Consider the following 22,332-nt stretch of genomic DNA (forward strand, 5'->3'; position numbering starts at 1 on the left):
ACAAGGCTTGTCCAGGAATGGTTCCACGAACATGACGGTGAATTCGGGTTACTGCAGTGGCCTTCCGAGGCACCAGTTCTCAATCCAATTGTGCATCTGTTGTAGGAGATGGAACGAGCTATTCAGAGTAGAAATCCACTACCAGTCAACTTGACACAACTGTGGGAAGCGTTACAGTCAACATGGGCCAGCATCCCTTTGGAACGCTTTCGACACCTTGTAGAGTCCATGCCCTGACAAATTGAGGCTGTTCTGATGACAAAGACTATCAGCTGTTCAGAAATGACAGGTCCAGAGAGGGGATGCGAGGAGGGGGTGTGGCTATGTATGTGAATCACAGTATGCAGGCAAAGAGAAGAATAACTGACCTAGAGAAAGAAGAGTTTGAGTGTCTTCAGCTCCGTCCTAAACAACACCCCAGCTCAGTTTCATCTCTGGTAGTGGAGTTCTCTAACATCCACCATGGGCACATGACAAAACAATGCAGCAGAACACTGTGGATTATCTCATAATCACTGTCCATGTGATCAGGATGTCCTCTCCCCAAATGGGTCTCATCCTGTGTAGAGACTTTAATCACCTGCCCATCAAGATGCTGACAAACTCCCATCCAGACATGAAACAAGTGGCCAAAGACAAGACCACAGAGGGGACTCCATCCTAGATCTGATCAACACAACCCACTGTCCTTGCCCCTCTCGGAACCAGTGATCACAAATGTCTGCTGTTCTCTCCAAACACAACATCAGGAGGGAGAAGAGAGGTGCAGCGGGAAAAAGGACAGCTGGTAACCCAGAACAGAAAGGAGACCTTTGCACGATGTATGGCCAGTACTGACTGTTCTGCTATATATGAGGTGGAGAGCATCGATGCAAAGGTGGAGATGTTCAACTCCTGCATTTAAACTGCACTTGATGTATGCATGCCAATAAGAAATAAGAAAACAACAACACTGGACCAGCCCTGGATGACTGAAAGAATAAAGGCTGCCATCAGGAAAATACAGAATATTTTCAACAGATGGGGAGAAACAATGACATGGAGAAAATACAGAAACACAGTGCAAATGATTATCAAGGAAGCAAAGACAAGCTACTACGAAACTGAAATCCAGGACCTAAAGAAGAAAAACCCTAAGGAATGGTGGGACTTCATTAACAATGGACTGGGACCAAAGAAAACATCAGAAGGAAGAATACAGGTCGAGGGAATTGAAGACGACGACGTGGCTGATGTTTTGAATGGCTTCTTTGCTGAGGCATGGACAAGCACCACACCTCTTGCCATCTTCCCCCTGCCCATGCCTACAAAGCAGGTTGAGCTGTGCAGCATTGGCCAGTTAAAGCAAGCTCTGAACAGACTCAGCCCACGTAAAGCATGTGGGCCTGATGGCATTCCAGCCTGGCTACTAAAAGAGCATGCAGAAGATCTAGCCCCTGTCATCAAACACATTGTTAAAACTGTCCCCTGCCAGTAGGAGGTGTTATCTGAGTGCACGATTCAGTATGATTACCTCCCAAAGTCCAGCATTACTACCGCCCTTGTGAAAGCCATATACTCCTGGCTGACAGCTACAGACTCCATTAACCCAACAATGGTGAGGGTGTTTAATTGCTGATGTGTCCAAAGCCTTTGATCGAGTAGATCACCCATAGTTCCTGCAACATCTGTCTGACATTGAACTGTGTTTAAGGTTACTAGCCTGACTCCACAGCTACACCACCGAAAGAGGGCAGAGGGTGATGGCAACTGGTACATTTAGCCGTTGGTCAGAGGACCATCCACAACCTGCACCACTAATCCTAGGAAGACAGGAAGTACCAGTGGTAACAACAACCAAGTATCTTGATTTTAATCTAGACTCTAACCTCAGTGGTGACATGTGGAGCAGACAGTGAGAAAGGTCTCGAAACGCCTTTTTGACTGTTCTGGAATACGGTGGAGTGCTGTTAGTTGGATGCAGTAAAAAGCAGCAGGCCCAACTAGACAGGGTGCAGAGGAGGGCCTTGAGGATCATCTCCAGAGGTGGAGCAGTCCAACCACAGCTCCCGTCACTGCAGAGCAGGCGAGAACAGGCTGCAGTGCACCTGGTGAAGGACATGCACACTCTTGACCATCCACTGAATGATCTGCTCCACCAGGCTCCTGAGAAACAGCCACAAACTGTCCTGTATAACTCAATCAATCATCAATCAATTTTATTTTATATAGCCCTTCTTACATCAGCTAATATCTCGAAGTGCTGTACAGAAACCCAGCCCAAAACCCCAAACAGCTAGTAATGCAGGTGTAGAAGCACGGTGGCTAGGAAAAACTCCCTAGAAAGGCAAAACCTAGGAAGAAACCTAGAGAGGAACCAGGCTATGAGGGGTGGCCAGTCCTCTTCTGGCTGTGCCGGGTGGAGATTATAACAGAACCATGCCAAGATGTTCAAAAATGTTCATAAGTGACAAGCATGGTCAAATAATAATCAGGAATAAATCTCAGTTGGCTTTTCATAGCCGATCATTAGAGTTTAAAACAGCAGGTCTGGGACAGGTAGGGGTTCCATAACCGCAGGCAGAACAGTTTAAACTGGAATAGCAGCAAGGCCAGGCGGACTGGGGACAGCAAGGAGTCCGCCTGCGAAACGCCACTCTACCCACTGCTTTTTTTTAAATCACATTTTAATATTTCAATTTCCATCATGAAAAATGGCCTGTAATGTTTCAAGTGTTCTGTATTCTACTTATGTCACATATTGTGTTATGTATTTAACAGGTAGCCTAGTGGTTTAGTGTTGGGCCAGTAACTGAAAGGTCGCTGGTTTGAATCCCGAGCCAACTAGGTCAAAAATCTGTCATTGTGGCCTTGAGCAAGGCAATTAACCCCAATTGGTCCTATAAGTCGCTCAGGATACGAGCATCTGCTAAATTACAAATATGTAATGAAAAATCATGTTTGTACATTAATTTGTGCTGGGCAGCCTCTTCTCTTGTGCATAAATATAACAGTGTTTCAAGTGAAATAGTTAGTGTCTATACAGTGCATTCTGAAAGTATTCAGACCCCTTGACTTTATCAACAAAAAAATAAGTTACAGCCTTATTGTAAAAATGACTTTTTTTTTTTTACAAACAACAACAACAACAAAAATCCCTCATCAATCTACACACAATACCCCATAATGACAAAGTGGAAACAGGTTTAGACATTTTTGCAAAACCTTATTTACATTTGTATTCCAGACCCTTTGCTATGAATCTCGAAAATTAGCTCAGGTGCATCGTGTTTCCATTGATATTCCTTGAGATGTTTCTACAACTTGATTGGAGTCCACCTGAGATAAATTCAATTGATTGGACATGGTTTGAAAAGGCACACACCTGTCTATATAACATCCCACAGTTGACATTACATGTCAGAGCAAAAACCAAGCCATGAGGTTGAAGGAATTGTCCGTAGAGCTCCGAGACAGGATTGTGATGAGGCACAGATCTGGGGAAGGGTACCAAAAAATGTCTGCAGCATTGAAGGTCCCCAAGAACACCGTGGCCTCCTCCATTCTTAAATGGAAGAAGTTTGGAATCACCAAGATTCTTCCTAGAGCTGTCCGCCCGGCCAACTGCGCAATCGGAGGAGAAGGGCCTTGGTCAGGGAGGTAACCAAGAACCCGATGATCACTTTGACAGAGCTCCAGAGTTCAGCCCGCTTGGAGTTTGCCAAGAGGCACCTAAAGGACTCTGACCATGAGAAACAAGATTCTCTGGTCTGTTGTTACCAAAATTGAACTCTTTGGCCTGAATACCAAGCGTCACTTCTGGAGGAAACCTGGCACCATGCCTACGGTGAAGCATGGTCGTGGCACTGTCATGCTGTGCGGATGTTTTTTCAGAGGCAGGGACTGGGAGACTAGTCAGGATCGAGGGAATAATGAACGGAGCAAAGTACAGAGAGATCCTTGATGTAAACCTGCTCCAGAGCGCTCAGGACTTCAGACTGGGGCGAAGGTTCACCTGGCCCAGCCAGAGCCCAGACTTGAACCCGATTGAACATCTCCGGAGAGACCAGAAAATAGCTGTGCAGCAACGCTCCCCATCCAACCTGATAGAGTTTGAGAGGATCTGCAGAGAAGAATGAATGAAACTCCCCAAATACAGCTGTGCCAAGCTTGTAGCATCATACCCAAGAAGACTCAATGCTGTAATCGCTGCCAAAGGTGCTTCAAGAAAGTACTGAGTAAAGGGTCTGAATACTTATGTAAATTTGATATTTCCATTTTTTTATTAATAAATTAGGAAAAATGTCTAAAAACCTGTGTTTTGCTTTGACATTATGGGGTACTGTGTGTAGATTGATGAGGGGGAAAAATGATTTAACCAACTTTAGAATATGGCTGTAACGTAATAAAATGTGGAAAAAGTCAAGGGGTCTGAATACTTTCAGATTGCACTGTATATAGCCAAGCTATCATTGACTAGGTATTGGCACCCCATGTATATAGCCAAGCTACCATTGACTAGGTATTGGCACCCCATGTATATAGCCAAGCTATCATTGACTAGGTATTGGCACCCCATGTATATAGCCAAGCTATCATTGACTAGGTATTGGCACCCCATGTATATAGCCAAGCTACCATTGACTAGGTATTGGCACCCCATGTATATAGCCAAGCTACCATTGACTAGGTATTGGCACCGCATGTATATATCCAAGCTACCATTGACTAGGTATTGGCACCCTATGTATATAGCCAAGCTACCATTGACTAGGTATTGGCACTGCATGTATATATCCAAGCTATCATTGACTAGGTATTGGCACCCCATGTATATAGCCAAGCTACCATTGACTAGGTATTGGCACCCCATGTATCTAGCCAAGCTACCATTGCTCAGGTATTGGCACCCCATGTATATAGCCAAGCTATCATTGACTAGGTATTGGCACCCCATGTATATAGCCAAGCTATCATTGACTAGGTATTGGCACCCCATGTATCTAGCCAAGCTACCATTGACTAGGTATTGGCACCCCATGTATATAGCCAAGCTATCATTGACTAGGTATTGGCACCCCATGTATATAGCCAAGCTACCATTGCTCATCGTGTATTAATTCCTTGTGCTACAATTCCTTGTGCTATTATTATAATTGTTGTATTGTGTTCTCTATTGTTGTTCAACATTTCACTGTTAGTCTACACCTGTTGTTTACCAAACATGTGACAAAATGAAAGGACTACGTATTTAGTTAATTGTCTTCTAAAACTATACTGAAAAAATATATAAACTTGACATGTAAAGTGTTGGTCCCATGTTTCATGAGCTGAAATAAAAGATCCCGGATATTTTCCATACGCACAAAAAGCTTATTTCTCTCAAATTTGGTGCACAAATTTGTTTCCATTTCTGTTAGTGAGCATTTCTCCTTTGCCAAGATAATCAATCCACCTGCGAGTTGTGGCATATCAAGAAGCTGATTAAACAGCATGATCATTACACAGGTGCACCTTGTGCTGGGTACAATAAAAGGCCACTCTGAAATGTGCAGTTTTGTCACACAACACAATGCCACATATGTCTACATTTTGAGGGAGTGCGCAATTGGCATGCTGACTGCAGGAATGTTCACGAGCTGTTGCCAGAGAATTGAATGTACATTTCTCTACCGAGAATTTGGCAGAACGTCCAACTGGCTTCACAGCCGCACCGTGTAACCGTGCAAGCCCAGGACCTCTACATCTGGCTTCTTCACCTGCAGGATTATCTGAGACCAGCCACCCGGACAGCTGATGAAACTGAGGAGTATTTATATCTGTAATAAAGCCCTTTTAGTGGGGAAAAATTATTCTTATTGACTGATGGGTGGGCCCCTGTCATGTGAAATCCATAGATTAGGGCCTAATGAATGTATTTCAATTGTCTGATTTCCTTATATGAACTGTACCCCAGTAAAATTGTTGAATGTTGTGTTTATATTTTTGTTCAGTTAGTTAAAATCTTACAAAACAACTGATGATGATTATGTTTGGAAAACTGCATTGATCTGCCAATGAAAAACAACATTAGTACATTAATTTGTACTGGTCAACCTCTCCTCCTCTTTTGTATTCAGTTCTTCCATATTAGATCTGACAGTATGAATGGTTCTTATGGTTGTATTCAGTTCTTCTATATTAGTTCTGACTGTATGAATGGTTCTTATGGTTGTATTCAGTTCTTCCATATTAGATCTGACAGTATGAATGGTTCTTATGGTTGTATTCAGTTCTTCCATATTAGATCTAGTGTATAAACCTCTAGTTAGTTACTTACAAGCCACAACACACATGTAAAGTTGCTGTAGAACTGTTTCATGGGGTGTGAAAATATATGTAATCAAAACTACTGGATATCTTTAGATCGTGACATTTTAAAGGTTAAAAAGGTGGACTTTGTGGCCTTTATCGCAATGGTGATTAACGGCACTGCCAAGGTGGAGAAAATATCTAGGAAGATAGAAATCATTGTGGTTGCGGCAGAACGGTTCCTGGGGCTGAAAGATTTCGCGGCAAAAGAGTTACATGGAATATTGTCAAAAGCCGTACCACCATCTCAGGTCCTAGAGACTGAGAAGGGAGATATGGAGATTGAAAGGAAGGAAGAAATGGGAGTTTTGTTTGTTTTGGCAATGTACTATTTTTATTAGGGTGGAGTAAGTAAGTATCACTATTAAGTATGGATGTATTTTTTATTTAATTTATTTTGTGGTTTCAAACCGTCCAGTTGGTGGCGGCAATGCAACTTTTGGAAGTAGTCTGCCATAAAACCCACAGAAGAAGAGAAGATGTCGCCGTTGCTCTGTGGTAGTTGGAAACAGGAACTTCCGGGGAGGCGCGCAACATTCTTCAGAACAAAGCAAACCACATGACAGTGCTTTCTGTTTCTCTTTATTACTACAGGTATGTAATAGTAACATGTTAGATAACAAATCAGTCAATGTATTATCACATTAAGGGAAAGGTTTTGTGTAATGTTTGTGTCAATCTGAGTGATTGAAGAACGTGATAAAATATATTTTACAAGCACACGGCGCGGCGTCCATTACACGTTTTCATTTGTGAGGCTTTCCAGGTTCGTATATAGGTCAGTGCGTTTCGCCTGGGCATGTTCAGTACAAAAACGTTTTGGAAAGTTGCAGATAGAAATACCCTGAATAGAAGTGACATGATTCATTAGAATCAGAGGCATGTTTGCTCTACATAATACATTTGTATCTGATCGTGGCCAACGTCTCCGTCCTCCTGCTGGACGCAGCCCTGGTACCCGCTTGTCCCTACGGATGTGAAGCTAGCCACAATAACGATTAACCACAATAGTGGAATTTGCGGTTCGCCCTCAAAATAAAAGGCCCTCATTGAAAGTGATGCAAACTGATACAAAATATTGGAATCATGTCAAAAGTTGTTACTTAATTTAAAACGAATTATAAAAACGAATTATTTTGAAAATAAACGGGAGAAAACTGTTGAAATCACACTGTGGCGGTATTAGACCACATAATTGCATTGGGGGCATTCTTATATGCACTTATGAAACGGGTTGGATTGTGCACCCATGGAACGGGTGACACCCACAGAAAACAATTCTCAAGAGTTTATACAAATATTAGCGTCTTCGCTCTTATTGCAGGACTTTGACTGTGAAAAATCACCTTCCCAGTCAGTCTATTGCTGGGGAACTCCAGTACTATTTGAGAAGGTCCGGTCAAACAAATTTCCTAGGTGGCAAAGGTCCGGATGGATATTGTCATTTATTGGCGTAGTAACAAACCCCCAACTTGCGACCCCAAACTGTTCACAACCCGCTTGTTGGCGGAGAGAACATTTAGCAGTTTTAAAGCGAATATCCTGTAATTCTACACATTTTACGACAGGGCTGAGATTTTTCGTTGTTGCTGTTTTTAAGCAATTCTACATGTTTCCATGTCTTATGTGTGTTTATATGATACCAGGGGTTGAAGCCCAACCAAAACAGTATAATTATATAATTATTTTGTGACCTGTGGTCCATATTGACCCCGTTCTTGGTCCTTACCGCGTTACGCCAGTTGAGTATGCTGTTTCTTTTGTTTGTATTGGACATTCATATTGCACTGTACAGCCCTACCTATGTATTGTTCAGCCTACTCAGTGACACCCACAGAACACAACTATGTAGACTTTACACAAATATTAGCGTCTTCACTCTATTGCAGGACTCTGAAACCACTGTTGTCCGGGAGTTTAACCCTGTCAGCTAAATTGTCGTGATAATCAGTGGTTTCAAGTTTGTCTCTGTACATTTTTGACGAGATGATCATAGCAAAAAAATTAAATACTTCTACATTTCCCGCTGTGCAAATGCATTGTTTCTCATTGCAAAGAGGCTCAGGATAACTCCTGATAAAGTTGGGTAGCTGATAGGCCTTTTCAGAGCTTAAATAGCCAAAATGATTAGTCACAGGGCTCCCGAGTGGCGCAGCGGTCTAAGGCACTGCATCTGTCACTACAGACCCTGGTTTGATTCCAGGCTGTATCATTATCCGGCTGTGATTGGAGTCCCAATCAATTGGCCCAGCGTCGTCCGGGGTAGGCCGTCATTGTAAATAATAATTTGTTCTTAACTGACTTGGTCCAAACATTGGGTCAAACATTAGACCGGATCAAATCTGAACCAATCACTCAGACATTAGGCAGGTTTCCATTGACCCAGCTGCATTCGACAAAAGCAATGTTGCTAAAATAATCTTTGCGACGTGTGTAATGGAGACGGCCGATATAGGAGAAATGTTCTAAAGCTCAACAACATTTTTAATCGTTTAACTTTTGTCAAAGTTTCTTTATTCTGAGACACAAGATAGTTACATGAAAACACACCCTAGAGGGCAATTGTCGTGTCTATTTTCTATGCAAACTTTTTCTAAATGTCCAGAAAAAGATCACTGGACAAGTTATTGGAAACATAGCTACTGTTTCACAAGATTGGAAAGTACAGTACAGCAGAGTACAGGAAAGAAACGTTTAGTACAGTACAGTACAGAGTATAGTACAGTATAACGTACTGTATTGTATTCTACTCTAATGTAGTCTGTTATGGCTGGGCTATATGGACTAAATCATACAGCTGTATCTTGAGTTTTTTTTAAATTCAATATACAGTGAGGGAAAAAAGTATTTGATCCCCTGCTGATTTTGTATGTTTGCCCACTGACAAAAACATGATCAGTCTATAATTTTAATGGTAGGTTTATTTGAACAGGGAGAGACAGAATAACAACAAAAAAATCCAGAAAAACGCATGTCAAAAATGTTAGAAATTGATTTGCATTTTAATGAGGGAAATAAGTATTTGACCCCTCTGCAAAACATGACTTAGTACTTGGTGGCAAAACCCCTGTTGGCAATCACAGAGGTCAGATGTTTCTTGTAGTTGGCCACCAGGTTTGCACACATCTCAGGAGGGCTTTTGTCCCACTCCTCTTTGCAGATTTTCTCCAAGTCATTAAGGTTTTGAGGCTGACGTTTGGCAACTCGAACCTTCAGCTCCCTCCACAGATTTTCTATGGAATTAAGGTCTGGAGACTGGCTAGGCCACTCCAGGACCTTAATGTGCTTCTTCTTGAGCCACTCATTTGTTGCCTTGGCTGTGTGTTTTGGGTCATTGTCATGCTAGAATACCCATCCACGACCCATTTTCAATGCCCTGGCTGAGGGAAGGAGGTTCTCACCCAAGATTTGACGGTACATGGCCCCGTCCATCGTCCCTTTGATGCGGTGAAGTTGTCCTGTCCCCTTAGCAGAAAAACACCCCCAAAGCATAATGTTTCCACCTCCATGTTTGACGGTGGGGATGGTGTTCTTGGGGTCATAGGTAGCATTCCACCTCCTCCAAACACGGCGAGTTGAGTTGATGCCAAAGAGCTCAATTTTGGTCTCATCTGACCACAACACTTTCACCCAGTTCTCCTCTGAATCATTCAGATGTTCATTGGCAAACTTCAGATGGGCCTGTATATGTGCTTTCTTGAGCAGGGGGACCTTGCGGACGCAGCAGGATTTCAGTCCTTCACGGCGTAGTGTGTTACCAATTGTTTTCTTGGTGACTATGGTCCCAACTTTTGTGTTTCTTCCATATGCGAATAATCGCACCAACTGTTGTCACCTTCTCACCAAGCTGCTTGGCGATGGTCTTGTAGCCCATTCCAGCCTTGTGTAGGTCTACAATCTTGTCCCTGACATCCTTGGAGAGCTCTTTGGTCTTGGCCATGGTGGAGAGTTTGGAATCTGATTGATTGCTTCTGTGGACAGGTGTCTTTTATACATGTAACAAACTGAGATTAGGAGCACTCCCTTTAAGAGTGTGCTCCTAATCTCAGCTCGTTACCTGTATAAAAGACACCTGGGAGCCAGAAATCTTTCTGATTGAGAGTGGGTCAAATACTTATTTCCCTCATTAAAATGCAAATCAATTTATAACATTTTTGACATGTGTTTTTCTGGATTTTGTTGTTGTTATTCTGTCTCACTGTTCAAATAAACCTACCATTCAAATTATAGACTCATCATTTCTTTGTCAGTGGGCAAACGTAAAAAATCAGCAGGGGATCAAATACTTTTCCCCCTCACTGTATCTCAATTTTGTTTTTCTCTAAGTAAGCATTGTACAATTAAAGGTCAAATACACTGCATTTCAAACAGTCAGCTATAATCTAATGAATTCAGGGCTTGTGAAGTTATACCTAGGCTAAATATAAGCCATCCACAACCAATAAGACACACTAATTATTTAATAAAAAATAGTTTAACCTGCTTTTTTGGGGGGCATTAATCACTGATCTGGCTTTCAAGTTGGTCTCTGAAAATGCATTTTTTTGTTACAAATTGACTAACTTATTGTAGCAGGCATTAGGCCAGGGTTTTTCAATTCCGGTCCTGGAGGGCCGAAACACCTCTGTTTTTCATCCTCTCCTTCTAATCAGGGGCTAATTCAGACCTGGGACACCAGGTGAGTCCAATTAACTACCAGGTAGAAATAAAAAACAGAAGGGTTTCGGCCCTCCAGGACTGGAATTGAAGAACTCTGCATTAGGCTATAGAAAAATGAACACAGGTCTCATCAACAATCTCTCAAGCTCACGTGCTAGTGATTAACCAGCTAATCTTTATAATTTAAGTTTAGCCAACTTGGATCAATTTGCTAACAAGGATGAACAGTTGAGTTGTTATGAACACACCATTCTGTCTGTCTCCAACTGTTTGAAAAGCATGTTAGCCTGTCCACTTTGTTCAGATGTTGAAATCAAGTGGCCTCCCTTATTTCTCAGAATGAGAACGAGTTGCCAATTCCTTACAGTGGATTCAGAAAGTATTCAGACCCCTCCCCTTTTTCCAGATATTCAGACACATTCAGTTGTTTCTATCTTTATCTATAATTGTTATTATGGTGTGAACGGGAAATACAATTGGTTTTTGTTTTTTTACAGTGAAGATAAGGTTATTAAGGAAAATAGCTCTAAATAGTTTTTGAGTCATTTGTTCATTTCTGCAGTTGCTTTGTGTAATTTTTGTGCACTTGTCTAATGTGAATGAATGTTGTTTTGTCATTGATTAGCTACCTGATCTGTTGAAATTAGGTAATTGAACAAGAAGAAATATAATATATTTTTTGAGGATAAAGAAAGTTCCAGACCTGTCAAGACTGTTGTCTGTTTCTCTTTATTACTACAGGCCGACTAGGATTAAGTCTGAGGCCTGTAACATCAACAGTGAGGACAAACCCAGCCTGCCTCTCTCCTTCCACACTGAGTCCAAACCTACAGTCACTGGGTCCTGATTGACAGTCGAGTCCAGTTTGCACCGCAGGTACCAGAGATGGCATCAGTGAAGCTGGAAGACTGCAGTCAAACACTGGAGCTGAATGTCAACATTAAAGATGAAGAAGAGGAAGAGAAGATTGGGAAATCTGTTTCTCATGGTAAGAGCAGGTTCATTCCAACTTCTCACTGTGCATGAAAAGTTGCAGTACAACTGTTTCATGATTAACTGTTTCAATGAGAAGGTAGATGTTATTTCATGCTACTGAGACTTGCATGGATGACACCAGTACAGTCTGTTTTGGAATGGGTGGCCAGTAATAAACTGGCCCTGAACATCTAAAACTAAGAGCATTGTATTTGGTACAAATCATTTCCTAAGTTCTAGACCTCAGCTGAATCTGGTAATGAATGGTGTGGTTGTTGAACAAGTTGAGGAGACTAAATTACTTGGCATTACCTTTGATTGTAAACTGTCATGGTCAAAACATATACAGTGGGGAAACAAAGTATTTAGTCAGCTACCAATTGTGCAAGTTCTCCCACTTAAAAAGATGAGAGAGGCCTGTAATTTTCATCATAGGTACACGTCAACTATGACAGACAAATTGAGATTTTTTTTCTCCAGAAAATCACATTGTAGGATTTTTTATGAATTTATTTGCAAATTATGGTGGAAAATAAGTATTTGATCACCTACAAACAAGCAATATTTCTGGCTCTCACAGACCTGTAACTTCTTCTTTAAGAGGCTCCTCTGTCCTCCACTCGTTACCTGTATTAATGGCACCTGTTTGAACTTGTTATCAGCATAAAATACACCTGTCCACAACCTCAAACAGTCACACTCCAAACTCCACTATGGCCAAGACCAAAGAGCTGTCAATGGACACCAGAAACAAAATTGTAGACCTGCACCAGGCTGGGAAGACTGAATCTGCAATAGGTAAGCAGCTTGGTTTGAAGAAATCAACTGTGGGAGCAATTATTAGGAAATGGAAGACATACAAGACCACTGATAATCTCCCTCGATCTGGGGCTCCACGCAAGATCTCACCCCGTGGGGTCAAAATGATCACAAGAACGGTGAGCAAAAATCCCAGAACCACACGGGGGGACCTAGTGAATGACCTCCAGAGAGCTGGGACCAAAGTAATAAAGCCTACCATCAGTAACATACTACGCCGCCAGGGACTCAAATCCTGCAGTGCCAGACATGGCCCCCCTGCTTAAGCTAGTACATGTCCAGGCCCGTCTGAAGTTTGCTAGAGTGCATTTGGATGATCCAGAAGAGGATTGGGAGAATGTCATATGGTCAGATGAAACCAAAATATAACATTTTGGTAAAAACTCAACTCGTCGTGTTTGGAGGACAAAGAATGCTGTGTTGCATCCAAAGAACACCATACCTACTGTGAAGCATGGGGGTGGAAACATCATGCTTTGGGGCTGTTTTTCTGCAAAGGGACCAGGACGACTGATCTGTGTAAAGGAAAGAATGAATGGGGCCATGTATCATGAGATTTTGAGTGAAAACCTCCTTCCATCAGCAAGGTCATTGAAGATGAAACCTGGCTGGGTCTTTCAGCATGACAATGATCCCAAACACACCGCCCGGGCAACGAAGGAGTGGCTTCGTAAGAAGCATTTCAAGGTCCTGGAGTGGCCTAGCCAGTCTCCAGATCTCTACCCCATAGAAAATCTTTGGAGGGGAGTTGAAAGTCCGTGTTGCCCAGCGACAGCCCCAAAACATCACTGCTCTAGAGGAGATCTGCATGGAGGAATGGGCCAAAATACCAGCAACAGTGTGTGAAAACCTTGTGAAGACTTACAGAAAACGTTTGACCTGTGTCATTGCCAACAAAGGGTATATAACAAAGTATTGAGAAACTTTTGTTATTGACCAAATACTTATTTTCCACCATAATTTGCAAATAAATTCATAAAAAATCCTACAATGTGATTTTCTGGATTTTTTCTCCTCATTTTATCTAGTTGACGTGTACCTATGATGAAAATTACAGGCCTCTCTCATATTTTTAAGTGGGAGAACTTGCACAATTGGTGGCTGACTAAATACTTTTTTCCCCCATTGTATATATATGTATGTGAAAAAAATGGGGGATTGGAAGTGATACAGGCAATTAGATTGATGGAAGTTACAATCTATCTGCAATATTAAAGCTGATCTACCCCCCCATAAAAATAAATAAATAAAAATACCTATTTAAGCTGCAGCTGGCCCAGAACAGAGCGGCACGTCTTGCTCTTCATTGTCATCAGATGGCCAATGCATGCCAAATTGTTTGCATAATCAACTTACACACAGCTCTAACACACACACTTACCCCACCAGACATGCCACCAGGGGTCTTTTCACAGTCCCCAAATCCAGAACAAATTCAAGAAAGTGTACAGTATTATATAGAGCTGCTATTACATGGAACTCCGTTCCATCTCATATTGCTCAAATAAACAGCAAACCTGCTTTCAAAAACAGATAAAGCAACACCTCACGGCACAACGCCTCTCCCCTATTTGACCTAGATAGTTTTTGTATGTATTGACAAGTAGACAATGTGTGCCTTTTAAAATGTTTTTATGTAGTTCTGTCCTTGAGCTGTTCTTGTCTATTATTTTGATGTATTATGTCATGTTTCATGTTTTCATGAGTCTGTGTAGTTACTAGGCTTGGGTGGTATACTGGATACCAGGATATTTGGAAAAAGACACTGGATGGGTTTTCAGTACAGTTGAAACTATTTATTTTGAAGTTTTTATTTATTCATTTGAATATTTGTAGCTACTTTTTAAGTAAATACCTGCAGTCAACTTGTGCAATACGTTATGAGTTAAAGAACATTACGTCACATTATTATGTAGCTTACGGTAGTCACCAGTCAACGAGAAGAGACCGGAGCCTTGTGAGTAACTCTCTGTCGTGCAGCATGTGCCAGGTGATCTAATTACAGTATGGAATTCACAACTAAATGTTTGCCAGCTAGATATCTTATAACTATTAAGTAAACTTTCTACAATGTGTTAAATGCTCTGCAGTTGCCCATTTGGTTTGCTAATTTAGTAGTTAGTTAGCTATCTAGCTAAGTGGATAGCTTCTTCCGAAATCAAGCATTCGCTTGGTAACAGCAGAGAAATCCCCTCCTGGATCAAGAGCCTTGCTAACAGCAGAGAATCCCTTCCTGGATCAAGAGCCTTGCTAACAGCAGAGAATCCCCTCCTGGATCAAGAGCCTTGCTAACAGCAGAGAATCCCCTCCTGGATCAAGAGCCTTGCTAACAGCAGAGAATCCCCTCCTGGATCAAGAGCCTTGCTAACAGCAGAGAATCCCCTCCTGGATCAAGAGCCTTGCTGGATAATATTAGGTTTGTGCGTGCAGCAAACTGTGAGAAGCGTTTGAGTTACTTGTATAGTTGAGGTCAGAAACTGTACAAAATGTTAGCAATGCACTCGTTAGCATTTAGTTAGCGTTCTCTATGATGATTCCTTAGTACTAGTTAGCATTTTGTTAGCATTCTGCTCAGCGACGTGTTTTGGCCTTTGAATATGAGTACTTTTTAAATAAATACCTGTAGTCAAGTTGTTCGCTAGGTAATAGATAAAGCACATCGCGATCATAATTTCGCCCGTTAGATAATTTTTCATTATGAAGCTTTCTGTTAGGTTCTGAACAAACAGAGTAAAAACTCAAACGGACATCTAGGAAAACCTCAAACCAAGTTCATTCATCCAACGGGTTTCAAACAGCTCCAAAGACAAAGCATGATTACACAAGCACATATATTTATAACCTCCTACTAGATGGGGTCAACTCCTTACACATCGAGACAGCCAATACATCTCTGTTGCTAGTCAGGTTCCTCTCACTGGTGTAGTCATGTCCCTGCCTGATGCTAGAACCTTTGTGGGCGTGAAAGTGTATGCGTGTGAGATAGGACTGTAGTAGGAGAGTCGTTGTGGTGGGCCCCTCTGGCCCCCTCCCAGAGGTTTCTACTCACTTTATCTGTTGACATGACCTCGAGACGGATTCCTTGCTCCTCCCTAGTTCTGCAACTGGCCTGCCTTATCAGGAACTGAAACTATACTGTTGCCCTTTGCCTCCCTCCTCAGGTACAGAATATGAATTCTCCACTTCCCCTTGTCTCACTCAGTAACTTTCCATACACCAAGTTCCTAAACACCCTTCATTGACCCCAACATATACAGTGCCTTCGGAAAGTATTCAGACCCCTTGACTTTTTCCATATTTTTTTGTGTTACAGCCTTATACTAAAATTGATTGAATTGTTTTTTCCCCCTCATCAATCTACAAACAATACCCCATAATGACAAAGAAAAAACAGGTTTTTAGAAATAAAATACAATAATAATAATAATATGCCATTTAGAAGACGCTTTTATCCAAACGGCTTACAGTCATGCGCGCATACATTTTTACGTATGGGTGGTCCCGGGGATCGAACCCACTACCCTGGCGTTACAAGCGCCGTGCTCTACCAATTGAGCTACAGAGGACCACAAAAATTCAGACCCTTTACTCAGTACTTTGTTGAAGAACCTTTGGCAGCAATTACAGCATTGAGTCTTCTTGGGTATGACGCTACAAGCTTGGCACATCTTTATTTGTAGAGTTTCTCCCGTTCTTCTCTGCATATCCTCTCAAGCTCTGTCAGGTTGGATGGGGAGCGTTGCTGCACAGCTATTTTCAGGTCTCTCCAGAGATGTTTGATCGGGTTCAAGTCCGGGCTCTGGCTGGAACACTCAAGGACATTCAGGGACTTTTCCCAAAGCCACTTCTGCGTTGTCTTGGCTGTGTGCTCAGGGTCATTGTCCTGTTGGAAGGTGAACCTTCGCCCCATTCTGCGGTCCTGAGCGCTCAGGAGCAGGTTTTCATCAAGGATCTCTCTCTGTACTTTGCTCAGTTAATCTTTGCCTTGATCCTGACTAGTCTCCCAGTCCCTGACGCTGAAAAACATCCCCACAGCATGATGCTGCCACCACCATGCTTCACCATAGGGATGGTGCCAGGTTTCGTTCAGATGGGGCGCTTGGCATTCAGATCAAAGAGTTCAATCTTGGTTTCATCAGACCAGAGTATCTTGTTTCTCATGGTCTGAGAGTCTTTAGGTGCCTTTTGGCAAACTCCAAGATGGCTGTCATGTGCCTTTTACTGAAGAGTGGCTTCCGTCTGGCCGCTCTACCATGAAGGCCTGATTGCTGGAGTGCTGCAGAGATGCTTGTCCTTCTGGAAGGTTTTCCCATCTACAGAGGAACTCTAGAGCTCTGTCAGTGACCATCGTGTTCTTGGTCACCTCCCTGACCAAGGCCCTTCTCCCCCGATTGCTCAGTTTGGCCAGCTCTAGGAAGAGACTTGGTGGTTCCAAACTTCTTCCATTTGAGAATGATGGAGGCCACTGTGTTCTTGGGGACCTTCAATGCTGCAGACATTTTTTGGGACCCTTTCCCAGATCTGTGCCGCGACACAATCCTGTCTCGGGGCTCTACGGACAATTCCTTCGACCTCATGGCTTGGTTTTTACTCTGTCATGCGCTGTGAACTGTGGGACCTTATATAAACAGTTGTGTGCCTTTCCTAATCATGTCCAACAAACACAGATTGACTACAATCAAGTTGTAGAAACATCTCAAGGATGATGAATGCTCAATTTCGAGTCTCATAGCAAAGGGTCTGAATACTTATGTAAGTAGGGTAGCTCTATTTGTAATGTATTTGCACAATTTTCTAAAAACCTGTTTTCGCTTTGTCATTATGGGGTATTGTGTGTAGATTGTTGAGGATTATATAAAAATAAAAAAACACTTTTAGAATAAGGCTGCAACATAACAAAATGTGGAAAAGGTCAATGGGTTAGCAGTTGTTCTTCTTCAATAACACAGACCCCAAAACAAATCAGGGGGAGAAAAATATATTTATTCAAAGAGAACCAGTCATTGTTATGCTGGAAAGTAGATTGTAGATGTTTATTCTTCCCTGTCCTCAGTGTTTTCTCTACTGAACAAAGAGACAGGATGTAGTTTATACCCAAGCCTTGCCTGTGGTTGACCAATTAGAATTCCTTGCAATAACATTGGGCCAATGGCCAAATACCAAGTATCCCATTTCAGGCTCAATGTATAGACCATTTGGACCAATGCGAACTTGCCACATGTAGCTATGAGTCCCAGACTGGAACCCCTACATAGATACTAAACAGATGTTGAACTGAAAAACAACTGTTTCCATTGATCGTTAATTCCCTGTGTTGTATATTTATCTTGGAATACTCTTGCACACTGTATATAGGCTACTGTATCAATCATTCATTTGTTCATGTCATCACACAGCATGCAAGCCATTGAAATGCAATCAAGCATTTTTGGTTTCAAAATAACAAAGCAACTCTTGATTCATTAGCGTAAACAATAAATAAACAGTTCCATTTCGTAAATTGCATTCAGGAATCAATGCAACTGTTTTTAGTCGTTGCTGTAATAAAGGCTTAACAATAAAACGTTACAACAGACTCTCTGGTACGCTTATCATTTATTTAGTATTTAGTTCGCTTCAACCTGTCAGACAAGCTCAGTGCATATGGTGGATTTGATTACCTGGATGTGCGTATATTCTTCAGCTTTTGTATTTGATTTGATTAAAACACACCATTCACCCTCTGAATGGCACACATACACAATCCATGTCTCAATTGTCTCAAGGCTTAAAAGTCCTTCATTAATCTGTCTCCTCCTCTTCATCGACACTGATCTGAAGTGGATTTAACAAGTGGCATCAATGAGGGATCATAGCTCTCACCTGGTCAGTCTGTCTTGGAAAGAGTTCATAATGTTTTGTACACTCAGTGCATATCACACCAATTGACTTTTTTAAAATGTTGTTCACACAGGAGACCATGTTGAGACATTCTCTACATCCAGAGAGCAACAGCTGGAAGATCACAGAGCTAAGAGTTCTCACCATTGCCCACATTGTGAGGAGACTTTTCCAATTCTATCAAAGCTAAAAATACACACAGGAGAGAATCTGTATTCCTGTACTGACTGTGAGAAGAGCTTTACAACATCACAGGCTCTGACAGTTCATCAGAGAGTGCACACAGGGGATAAGCCTTACTCCTGCTCTGACTGTGGGGCGAGTTTCTCTCGACAGTACAGTTTAAAATTACACCAACGGATACACACAGGAGAGAAGCCTTACTCCTGCTCTGACTGTGGGAAGAGCTTCACAACATCAGGGGCTCTGACAATTCATCAGAGAATACACACAGGAGAGAAGCCTTACTCCTGCTCTGACTGTGGGAAGAGCTTCAGAACATCAGGGGCTCTGACAAGTCATCAGAGAATACACACTGGAGAGAAGTCTTACTTCTGCTCTGTCTGTGGGATGGGTTTCTCCAAACTGGGCAACTTAAAATCCCACCAACTGATACACACAGGAGAGAAGCCTTACTCCTGCTCTGACTGTGGGAAGTGCTTCAAAACATCAGGGGCTCTGACTATTCATCAGAGAGTGCACACTGGAGAGAAGCCTTACTTCTGTTCTGACTGTGTAAAATGCTTCATAACATCAACTGAGCTAAAAGTTCATCAGAGAAGACACACAGGACAGAATACTTACTCCTGCTTTGACTGTGGGAAGAGTTTCTCTCAACAGTACAGCTTAAAATTACACCAACGGATACACACAGGAGAGAAGCCTTACTCCTGCTCTGACTGTGTGAAGAGCTTCACAACATCAGGGGCTCTGACAATTCATCAGAGAGTGCACACTGGAGAGAAGCCTTACTTCTGCCCTGACTGTGTAAAATGCTTCACAACATCAGCTGAGCTAAAAGTTCATCAGAGAATACACACAGGAGAGAAGCCTTACTCCTGCTCTGACTGTGGGGCGAGTTTCTCTCGACAGTACAGCTTAAAATTACACCAACGGCTACACACAGGAGAGAAGCCTTACTCCTGCTCTGACTGTGGGAAGTGCTTCAAAACATCAGGGGCTCTGACTATTCATCAGAGAGTGCACACTGGAGAGAAGCCTTACTTCTGTTCTGACTGTGTAAAATGCTTCATAACATCAACTGAGCTAAAAGTTCATCAGAGAAGACACACAGGACAGAAGACTTCCTCCTGCTTTGACTGTGGGAAGAGTTTCTCTCGACAGTACAGCTTAAAATTACACCAACGGATACACACAGGAGAGAAGCCTTACTCCTGCTCTGACTGTGGGAAGAGCTTCACAACATCAGGGGCTCTGACAATTCATCAGAGAGTGCACACTGGAGAGAAGCCTTACTTCTGCCCTGACTGTGTAAAATGCTTCACAACATCAGCTGAGCTAAAAGTTCATCAGAGAATACACACAGGAGAGAAGCCTTACTCCTGCTCTGACTGTGGGAAGAGCTTCAGAACATCAGGGGCTCTGACAATTCATCAGAGTGTGCACACTGGAGAGAAGCCTTACTTCTGCTCTGTCTGTGGGACGGGTTTCTCCAAACTTGGCAACTTAAAATCCCACGAACAGATACACACAGGAGAGAAGCCTTACTCCTGCTCTGACTGTGGCAAGAGGTTCTCCCGATTGGGCCATTTAAAACGACACCAATGTATACATAAAGGAGAAAAGCCTCATCAGTTCTCTCAGACCAGCAAAGATTAGTCACTCCATCTCTTAATTCTCATCTCATAAAAGAAGTGGTAACAGTTAATTGGATCAAATGAAGAAAGCGTAGAACACTCCATTGTAATCCTATTGTTTCTCACTGTGAGAGAACTGTGCAGAGGAAAGGGAGTGTTGTAGAATGTTAGCATCTCTTTACGTTACTGATCAGTGTTCAACTTGTCAGTTTTGGAGTGTTTTGTTATCTTCTACTGTAAATATATTGAGATGACGTATTTGTCCTTAGGGTTGAATACCCTGCGTGATGGTTGACTGGGTGGTCCTGCTTCCATCTGCACTAAACCTATTATTCTATATGTACATCCGTGCCACTCCATTTAGTATCATAATAACCTAACCTTATGTTACATTTAGGCTAAAAAAGGAATAGTGGTCATACAATATGCATATATGTACACTGAACAAAAATATAAACGCAACATGTAAAGTGTTGTTCCCATGTTTCATGAGCTGAAGTAAAAGATCCCAGAAATTCTTCATACGAACAAAAAGCTTATTTCTCTCATATTTTGTGGTCCTCTGTAGCTCAGCTGGTAGAGCACGGCGCTTGTAACGCCAAGGTAGTGGGTTCGATCCCCGGGACCACCCATACACAAAACAAAACAAAAAATGTATGCACGCATGACTGTAAGTCGCTTTGGATAAAAGCGTCTGCTAAATGGCATATTATATATTATATATTGTGCACAAATTTGTTTACATCCATGTTAGTGAGCATTTTTCCTTTGCCAAGATAATCCATCCACCTGACAGGTGTGGCCTATCAAGAAGCTGATTAAACAGCATGATCATTACACAGGTGCACCTTGTTTTGGGGACAATAAAAGGCCACTCTAAAATGTGCAGTTTTGTCACACAACACAATGCCACAGATGTCTCAAGTTTTGAGGGAGCGTGCAATTGGCATGCTGAATGCAGGAATGTCCACCAGAGCTGTTGCCAGAGAATTTGTTAATTTCTTTACCATAAACCGCCTCCAACATTGTTTTAGAGAATTTGGCAGAACATCCAACCAGCCTCACAACCGCAGGCAGACCACGTGTATGGTGTTGTGTGGGCGAGCGGTTTTCTGATGTGGTTGTTGTGAACAGAGTGCCCCATGGTGTCAGTTGGGTTATGGGATGGGCAGGCATAAGCTACAGTCAACGAACACAACTTGTCGTGCCATTCATCCGCTGCATCACCTCATGTTTCTGCATGATAATGCAGCGTTGTGAGGCTCATTTGAACTTGTAGAATTTCTGGGATCTTTTATTTCAGCTCATGAAACATGGGACCAACACTTTACATGTTGTGTTTATTTTCGGCATTGATAATTAATGTATTTGGATAACTGCAATTAACTTAATTGATCTGCTAATTAAAAAGAAATGTTCCACATGAATTTGTGCTGGACAAACTTTGTTTTTGGGGTATCTATACAGTAAATATGCTTTTGTTTAATTCACGGCGTTAAAAATATACCTTGGATTTGTCCTTAGTGTTGAATACCCTGTGTAGTGGTTGACTGGGTGGTGCTGCTTCCATCTGCAGTTTTCTCTGGTAATGAACTATTAGACACAACTTGTATCAGATAGAGATGGTGTGATGATCAGTTTTCACCATTAGTTTGGGTGTATTATTTTTGCTATTAAACAACTTTGTTTAATGATAAACAGACTTTGAAACAACTACATGTGTTTATTAAATGTTATTTTAAAACAAGAATTGTTATTGTAGTCATTGATATTGAATGGTTGGATATTTGCACTCAAGCCAATTTAGTTCATCTGCCATTAATTTATGGCATTCAAAATGTATATTTCTCAA

General features: G+C 42.0%; 1 protein-coding gene across 1 annotated transcript; it reads left to right on the forward strand.

Moving 5' to 3' along the window:
* The first annotated feature begins 31 nt into the window (after positions 1 to 31).
* Positions 32 to 20,502, forward strand: LOC123491450 (zinc finger protein 271-like). The gene is made up of 3 exons (XM_045222239.1): positions 32 to 37; positions 18,919 to 19,183; positions 19,520 to 20,502. Exons 1-3 carry the CDS (start codon positions 32 to 34, stop codon positions 20,500 to 20,502), a joined length of 1,254 nt encoding a protein of 417 aa, XP_045078174.1.
* Positions 20,503 to 22,332: the final 1,830 nt, after the last annotated feature.

Source organism: Coregonus clupeaformis, chromosome 8 (assembly GCF_020615455.1).
Source record: "Coregonus clupeaformis isolate EN_2021a chromosome 8, ASM2061545v1, whole genome shotgun sequence".
NCBI classification, from domain to species: Eukaryota; Metazoa; Chordata; class Actinopteri; order Salmoniformes; family Salmonidae; genus Coregonus; species Coregonus clupeaformis.